This window comes from Carica papaya, chromosome 1 (genome assembly GCF_054855325.1).
Source record: "Carica papaya isolate Zhongbai chromosome 1, ASM5485532v1, whole genome shotgun sequence".
Lineage (NCBI taxonomy): Eukaryota > Viridiplantae > Streptophyta > Magnoliopsida > Brassicales > Caricaceae > Carica > Carica papaya.
Genome location: NC_142309.1, coordinates 26,305,390 through 26,314,360, shown reverse-complemented (window position 1 = coordinate 26,314,360; position 8,971 = coordinate 26,305,390). Strand labels below are relative to the sequence as shown.

The following is an 8,971-nucleotide window of genomic DNA, read 5'->3' as shown; positions in this document are numbered from 1 at the left end:
TGAGCGTGAAAGAAGCCGAAAATGGAGCCATTTTTGCAAGGGATGAGGAGGTCGCAGTTTATATTCATGTCCATCAATGGATTTTAGGGGTACACTAATCATTTTTATGCGACACCTAGTACTTTCCCTGGTGACCGGCAAGAAATTAGAAGCCAAGAAAAGAGGTCATATACATGTAATATACACCATAGTTTCATATATATTGATCATTAGCTACTCGTTCTGAGAAGGGAAAAAAACACACGTAAATATCTTATAATAGAAAGAAATTAACAGCATTTATATATATTATAAATTTCATGATTATACTTAATTTGGATTTTTTTTTTTTAAAAAAAAAAGGATCGACCCACCAAGTCTTCCTTGGAAGAGTGTGGTAAGCGGCAAATGCTGTGACAAGTTAATCAAACGCTCCTATATTATAATACAAATATATATGTATATGTGCACCGTGTCCTCTTAGAACATTGAATATTCTTGTTTTATTTTTAGGATAATTTATATTATAAAAAACCTTCAGCGTACCCACATGTATAATTTACAAGGAGATTAAGTCTAATCTTAGTATGCGCAGCAACAATATTATACAATGAGGGAACTGAGCTACTGGTATAATTAATACATAACTGAAAATATTAACTGAGAATATTAGTTTTACAAAACAAAAGCAAGAGGATGGAAAACCGATCAAAAAGAGGAAAAAAAAAAAAAAAAATCCTCAGTAGTCCTGGGAACCTTCACAAAATTGGCTCGCCTCACTTTCTCCCTCTCTAAATTACTGGTCCGCTAAAAATAGAAGGACAAAATGCAGTTTTAGCACCGTCTTCTTCTTCATTATAATTTATATTAATGCTGCAGCTGGGTGAAGCTGAGATTTTGTTACACTCGTTTGCGAACCATTTTTGTTTCATGTAACTCAGCTTTCTCCATGGAGGTATATCCAAACCATTGTCCTCAAGTGATCGTTTAGCAGCTTCACTTACCAAACATATTATCGTATTGAGCTTCTCTTCTCTCCCAACAAAGACAACAGGCAGACTGTTGACGAGCTCAGTATAAGTTGCAGTCGGTCTAGCCAACTCAAATTGAGACCTGAAATCCGTATCTACAATTAACCTTGTTTGCATGCGCCTACCCTTTTGGTTTCTCTCCATCAACATCACATCTATATACTCATAATCTTCTCTAAATTCAATTACTTGATTCACCCACATACAAAAACACAGCACAAGATCAAGAAACATCAATTTTAATGCTCAATCACATAATTAGTTGAAGTTTAGAGATACAAGGTGCATGGTAACTGTTATTATCAATGTAAAACCTTTATGGAGACCCAAAGAGGAAACCCAAGAAGTTCTGCAGATAGAAGCTTCATAACCTTCCATTTTCAGTCTCATCACCACGTACTCCTTGAGGTCTTTCTTAACTTGATTACTTACAGTTTCCAGGGTTCTAACATATGTTAGTATCTTCCTATGAATCTCAGCCTCATCATCTGTATGTTTCCCAATAGCCTCCTAGACATAGAAGATAAGGTACTTCTAATCAATTAAAACATAAATCCCACATAAACTACATATAAGAAAGGGAAAAAGTAAACGGAAATTAAGATTTGAAGCTGCAAGTGTGAGTAAGAAGAGACCTGCAAATATAGATAAGTTGGGTATTGATAACTCTGACTAGTAATGGGTTTTGTATTTGATTCTGATAATTCAATGTAGTCTCTCACCATCTGGGCAAGGTCTTCCCCTGATCCCATGCTTCCTCTCTCTCCCTCTCTCTCTCTCTATCTTCTTACTTGGGTAAGAATCAAATGTATTTTGTTGAAAGAGTCTTTGAATCCCTTATGTAGGCTAATAAACAAGTCTTATTAGCTAGCCATAGAAAAAAACAAAAATGAACACAAAAATCTTAGTTGCATATAATATATATACATGTTTATATATGCGTTTTGACATACGATGATGTCACAAGATTTTACAAAAAGTCGTCTTCTGGCATTATCGTGGTATGTAAGATTCACATGTCAATCTCTCTCTCTCCCGCTGGCGTGGCATCTACAGTCAATAATCTCCATGTTCGCAACTTTGAAATAGATACATCACTATTTTAAGTCAATTTGGTATCGCAAAAAAATGCATTTCTGATCATGATTTAGGATAATCCTTCAATAGATCTAATAGCCCTTCAAACGAATTTTCTGATAATACCAAAATTGCATTTCAATTCCTTCAGAATTGAGATTCTACTGCAGCCTAAACTTAGGTTTCGATCATCTTAATTTGAAGAAAAAAAAAAAATTTCTAGATTTGGAAATGAATCTCACTCTCTGGTAAGGATGCAATCCGCCATTAACCTTCCAGAATGATTTTTTAGTAATTGAAAACAAGAAAAAAGAAAATTAGTAATATATATAAATAAAATAATAATAAATAAGTAAATATAAAATTAATTAATTATTGAAATATTAGAATTTATAATATATTTACGTATTTAATAAAATTTTAAATTCATAATTTTTAAATAAAGTATACTAATTTTAACTATTTTACTATTATATATATATTTTTTATTCATTAGATGATGAAAAATAAACATCGATAGCTGTGAAAATATCATAATCTATTAGCAGTTATATAGAAATGTGATTTAGAAGTTGACGTGATTTCATTTGTTTTTAAGAAAATAATAGTCACTCATTATTTTTATCTTTTATTATTTTAAGTAAAAACAATCATACATCTATAAGAAGTTATTAAACCTTACAAAATTATTAATAGTTGGGTAATTTCCATTTGGGTCAATCGATTGACAAAGGTAAATCTACCTTTCTGATCCAAATTCTTACAGTCCCTATATGTAAGATTGTTTACCTTAAATGGGGGTAATCGTTGTTTTCTTTGTCAAATCTAGAAATAAGATTATTGATTTATTCACCAAAGTTTTATTTAGAAATTTGATGTAGGACAATCAAGTGAAAGAACCATGATCTTCGCCTAGATTCTCCATTAATTCTCAGTTTTCTTACGGTCTGTTTTCTAACATCATCTTCTTGTAGATGGGTCTATCTCCATTTCTTTTGGGTGTAAAAATTATAGAACGCGTTGACTGAGTTTTTAACTTGAGTGGAGACTGTTGGCAACCGACTATAAATTGGCTGGTGTCAACTTAATTTCGAACTACTCACCTTCTGCTCACGATTCTCAACTTCTCCAACACCGACCTACGCAGAATCTCAGGTCACGGCATTGGATCACAGGTTACTTCTTTCTCTCTCTGATGTCATTTAGTATGTCGATTCCTAAGCAAACATCAACTGCTTCCATTTCTTTACTCATTTTTGTTTTGTTCCTGGAAGAAACGGCAGCCAGATGCTCCCTTCCCCAGGCCGTGGCTGAAATCCGGAAGATGAGAAGCGCCAGCCCTAGTCCTGTAGAGCCTAGGCTCCGATTGTCCACTTCAATGTTAGTTTCTCTCTCTTTCTCCGCTAAATTTTTTTGCTTTTTGCGATGCTCAATTTGCTAATTAGAGAAGGGTGCCGTGTGCTTTAACTTGACTGATTTGAGCTTTCTGTTGTCGATATTAACTGAAATAGCTACTGGCCTAAGCCTAAATTACAATGCCTGAAGAGACTATTTAACCTATGAAAACGGGTCACTTCGATCTATGTATTTACTGACTTTGAATTTTAGTTGCTTCTTTTTCTTTTAACGAATTTATCAAAGCTGTTAATAAGTTTGTGAATGGTGATCTAATTTTGCCAAGGCCTGCCTATTTTGTTTAGATGCAGGGCTTAGTTCGAAGCAATTTTGTGTTAGATTAATGAACTTTCTTCATTTTTATCTCCTTGGTTGTTTATTAATGTTAAGTATTTGGATCCACAGAAAAAAAGTAATCTACTGCTTACACTTGCAATTGGTTTCTCTAGGTATCAATATCATGGTTTTTGTTTTTTATTTTTGTCTCTCTGATGCATTACCTTTTCTTTTTTTTATTTTTTGAAGAGAAGAAAAAAGTGAGACATCTAAACAAGGCACTAAGGGATGCTGTCCATGTAAAAAAAGCAGTTACAGCTCAATCAATCTATCTATAGGGTCTGCCAAATCCTCAGATGAAAGCTAAACTTTAGACAAGAACAAAAGATTTGGAGCCAACTATCTCTCGCTCTTTTAAAAGGAAAAACCACATCCTTAAATGCCCTATCATTTCTCTCCTTCCACAAAAGCATTTCTCTTTTTGAATTTACTCCTGCTATGAAATGAACACTTAGCAGGCAGCTTTGCTTAAGTGCAAGAGAGAGCCAACCTTAGAAATATTACAAACGTGTTTACACCTTGCAAAGAATACCTTAAACGGAAAAATCTTCAGCAAAGGAAAAAACTATGTTGTACTTATCTGACAAATAAAATATTTGAGTTTCTCTATTCACTCATACAATCATTAGATTCTGTTGTCAGATCTTTCTGTTTCTTGTACGGGGAAGAAAAAGGTATTGCTAAGGAATCAATTCAGTCCCAAGTATGTGTTTGTCTGTGATTGATAAGAATAAACTTAAGGTGTTTTTGTTTATAGTTGTCTGCATATTGCATTGCTTGCTTTGCAGATAGTATTGTGACATAAAAATTAGGGAATCTTTTAACTTATTCAACTTAATCTCGTCTTTCTTGTCTCACCCAAAATTCTTATAGCCTCAGTGATTACTTTACTAGCACCGTTTGGAGGGCGAAAGTTCTCTATGACGTTAAAATTTTTGCTTAAGCAGCTGCTTTGGATAGGCTTAGTACTAGTGACTGTTTGCAAATTCATAGAACTAACCATGTCATTTCTCCATGTAATGTGTTTGAAGGAGGTAGAATCTCATAAAAATCCCTTTTTGCATCTTGAGATGACTTGGAGGCTTTAGTCTAATCTCTTTGATTCTTTTGGCTATTGTTGGGTGCTCCCCCCTTCCATATGCTATTTTCTTTCTACTTTCCTAAAAGGAGGTAGGAAGAAGAAGGATATAGATATATTGTGGAGAGGTGGCATCTTGGCTGGCTTGTGAGTTCGTGGTTGGAGTGCAATACTCGGACTTTTAGGGATTGTACTAGCAATCCATCTTACCTATGGGATATGGCTATTTTGGTACCTTATGTGTTAAGGCTTAAGGTTATTTTAGGGATCTCTCTTTGTCTATCATGTAAAGGGATTGGAACACTTTGCCATTTTGATATTCTTTTCTATTCTCTCTAATCATATTTATTTTTTAAAAAACTTGACATGGGACTAGGGAAAATCCCTTTTGTTGAGGAACAAAAATTAGACAAAAGTCTCCATTCAAGCCAGTTTTATTTTCTTATATTTTAAACAACCAGAATCCTCTGTGCCTCGTTCGCAAATAATAGTTCTTCATCTTGATTCCTGTCATGGCTTAGCTTTAGTTTACTTTATGTGCATGGACTTACTTGTTAATGTCTTAACTTAGGGAAGAGACAAATAGGAGAAGGTTCCAAAGGAACAAGGATTTTAAGGATGTTGAAAGGGCTTCCAATGTTCCCTTTCAGTATAGAAGTTTAAACTGCAAGATATCAACGTTGAAAGCTGTGTTGGTGATTATTTTGTTGGGAACCTTCTTTACACTCTTTCGATCTCCAGCAGTTTATATTGCAGATCGTCCATCCAGTTCTTCGTCTAGGTATGTTCTGTTGCCTACTCAACCTGCTTTTATGTCTTTCTACTGGGTTTTAGTTGTCATCGGCTAGGAGTTTTACTATGTTGAGAAGCAATTTCTTTCCCTGCTTTGTTGCCAAATCTTGAATTGGAAGTTTGCTGCATGCAGGCCTAGTTTTGTGGGTAGATGGATAGGAGAAACTGCAACTGCTGATCCACGATATTTATCTACCTTAGATGTCAGCTGGAACCAGATATCAAGTTTAGTTGAGAGCCTGATTGACACAAATAATTATCAGGGAATAGGTTTGTTAAATTTTAATGATAGTGAGATTGATAAGTGGAAGCAATTTATACCTGATGCAGAACATGTTGTTCTGCACCTGGACCATGTGCCCAATAGCATAACTTGGGAATCCCTTTATCCTGAATGGATTGATGAAGAAGAAGAATTTGAGGTTCCCACTTGTCCTTCTTTACCTTGGATTCAAACTCCTGGAAAGCCACGGATTGATCTTATTGCTGTCAAGCTTCCATGCAACAGATCAGGGAAATGGTCAAGGGATGTGGCTCGATTGCACTTGCAACTTGCAGCAGCAAGGCTTGCTGCTTCTTCTAAAGGGCTTCACCCAGTGCAGGTGGTTTTGGTGACAGATTGCTTCCCTATCCCAAATCTCTTTACTTGCAAGGAACTTGTGGTACGTAAGGGAAATGCATGGCTGTACAAACCTGATCTAAATAGGTTGAGACAAAAGGTGCACCTCCCAGTTGGCTCATGTGAACTTGCAGTCCCTCTCAATGCTAAAGGTTAGTTTTCAACTAGTTCTTTTTTTAAGTTTATCCAATATTCATGAATTTTGCTTGATGGTGGTTGGGAGCTTCAAATCTTCCTACTGTCAGTCTTTGCATACATTAGAATTTATGGCAAATATGTGTTTTGTACTTACGTTACATAATCTGGAATGACGAGAGTCATAAAAATGAAATGATATAGAAAATTCCTATTTGCGTTAGTAATAAATTTGTAAACTTCTGAATCCACTGAAAACACGGTTTTGATTTTTTTGAGCAACCTCATTGTGCTACTTTTTTCCTTATTCAAGCTATTAGATCTATTGAGGAAATACATTAAATAAAGTAAATGAAAAGGTTTTCTAAGATGCTTATTGGGAAGGGTAAATGGGAAGGCTCTAGCTGCTTGCTGTCTTCGCATGTCACTGGATTCAGAATTTTCCACCCAAGCATTGGCAACTTGCTGGTTATAGGTGGCCAGAGATCTGTCTGACAGAGAGAGAAAGGTAGAACAGAGAGTACAAGTACAGTAGGGAAATATTAAAAGTTATTAATGAAGGAAAGAACAAATGGTAGTCAATATCCTTCTATTTTAATGAAGGAAAGAATCAGGGCATTTGGTCATACTCTCACTCCTGGGAGGAGAGCTAGGGCTGCTCAGAGGAATTTCTTGAAAGCATTGACTCAAGACATGCCATTGCTATTATCCCTTGACCTGGGACTAGGAAGTGGGAGTTCCGTGACTGAGGAGAAGAGTTGGTAGCTGGGAAAAAGAATCCATAGCTCCACAGCTAGGACTTTCCGGTGCTAAGTCCTATCTTTTTTTTAGGAGGAAAGCAAGTCAATCAGACGTAAGAAAAGAAATTATTTATGGCTAGAAGCTCATTTTTTGAATAAAGGAGAAAAGTAATTGAAACAATTTTTGGAAAAAAGAAAAAAATTCAATTGCTTCAGACCTTATAGACATCAAGAATGTTAGGGTGATAAGTTTATTGTATTAGTATTAGTCAAATTTGTATGGTCCTGAGTTGCCAGATACTTGATGAGTTGGTCCTGTCCAGATTATCGTTCTCTTTATTCATGTTTCTAATATTTCTTGTTTGGTAATATGTAAAGACTCCATGTTAGCACTACTTACGTTTTCATTTTTTTTTTACACTTAGCATTCTTGATAAAAAGATTACATAACATACCATTATCATCATATGACAAATATGCTATTATAGCAGAATACAAGGATTCAATATCTTATTCTTGATATTTATCCTACTAGAACTAACTAATTATTTTTAGCAGAGCATCTACATTCGGCAAGGGCACACCGAGAAGCATATGCAACAATTTTACACTCAGCGCATGTATATGTTTGTGGGGCCATAACTGCTGCCCAGAGTATCCGCATGGCAGGGTCGACACGGGATCTTGTGATACTTGTTGACAAATCAATTAGCGAATATCATAGGGGTGGGTTGGAAGCTGCTGGGTGGAAAATTCACACAATTCAAAGAATTAGGAATCCTAGGGCAGAACCAGATGCGTATAATGAGTGGAACTATAGCAAATTCCGTCTTTGGCAACTGACAGAGTATGACAAGATCATTTTTATTGATGCTGATCTCCTGATACTTAGGAATATTGATTTGCTATTTGAGATGCCAGAAATAACTGCTACAGGAAACAATGCGACAATGTTTAACTCAGGTGTGATGGTTGTTGAACCCTCCAATTGTACATTCCAGCTTTTGATGGATCATATCAATGAGATTGAATCGTACAATGGAGGAGATCAGGGGTACCTGAATGAAGTATTCACATGGTGGCACCGGATTCCAAAACGAATGAACTTCTTAAAGCACTTTTGGGAAGGTGATGAAGAGGAGAAGAAAGAAATGAAGATTGAACTGTTTGGAGCTGATCCTCCAGTACTTTATGTTCTCCACTATCTGGGTAATAAGCCGTGGCTTTGCTTCCGCGACTATGACTGCAACTGGAATGTGGACATTTTGCAGGAGTTTGCTAGTGATGTTGCTCACAGGAGATGGTGGAAGGTGCATGATAGCATGCCAGAAAATTTGCAAAAGTTCTGCCTGCTAAGATCCAAGCAGAAGGCACAGTTGGAGTGGGATAGGAGGCAAGCTGAGAAGGGAAATTACACTGATGGGCATTGGAAAATTAAGATAAAAGACAAGCGTTTGGAGACTTGCTTTGAAGACTTTTGCTTCTGGGAAAGCATGTTATGGCACTGGGGAGAAAAGAATTGGACGGATAATGCAACTGCTTCTCCATCACCACCTGCTGCTTCTACCGCCAAAGCATCTCTCTCTTCTCTTTGACTTACGTTTTCTGCGTACATGACATACTCCCAACACATGAACGCCGGAATATTTTTACCCCAAAGCAGTTTATACCATTTCTTCCCATATGAATATTGCAGCTGGAGCTTGTTCTTGAATCTGTATATTGTTATTATTATTAGATTATTTTTTTTTTAGTATAAGAAAAAAAAAATCATTTTCAACAAACGAGT

At 35.9% G+C, this 8,971-nt stretch overlaps 2 protein-coding genes across 4 annotated transcripts; one reads left to right on the top strand and one right to left on the bottom strand.

The window, feature by feature from the left end:
* Positions 1–623: 623 nt before the first annotated feature.
* LOC148270483 (uncharacterized) lies at positions 624–2,348 on the bottom strand. The gene is made up of 3 exons (XM_088223454.1): positions 1,646–2,348; positions 1,325–1,520; positions 624–1,198 (listed from the first exon to the last, which is right to left on the bottom strand). The coding sequence occupies exons 1-3, from the start codon at positions 1,760–1,762 to the stop codon at positions 771–773; spliced, it is 741 nt and encodes a 246-aa protein (XP_088079580.1). The 5' UTR covers positions 1,763–2,348; the 3' UTR covers positions 624–770.
* Positions 2,349–2,913: 565 nt separating this feature from the next.
* Positions 2,914–8,966, top strand: PGSIP2 (plant glycogenin-like starch initiation protein 2). Of its 3 annotated transcripts, none has more exons than XM_022042955.2 (5): positions 2,914–3,262; positions 3,375–3,467; positions 5,468–5,677; positions 5,822–6,459; positions 7,741–8,966. In XM_022042955.2, the coding sequence occupies exons 2-5, from the start codon at positions 3,412–3,414 to the stop codon at positions 8,775–8,777; spliced, it is 1,941 nt and encodes a 646-aa protein (XP_021898647.1). In that variant the 5' UTR covers positions 2,914–3,262; positions 3,375–3,411; the 3' UTR covers positions 8,778–8,966. The 3 variants fall into 3 exon arrangements, with proteins under 3 accessions (XP_021898647.1, XP_021898646.1, XP_021898645.1); XM_022042954.2 differs by having other exon boundaries at positions 3,371–3,467; XM_022042953.2 differs by having other exon boundaries at positions 2,915–3,262; positions 3,362–3,467.
* The last annotated feature ends 5 nt before the right edge of the window (positions 8,967–8,971 follow it).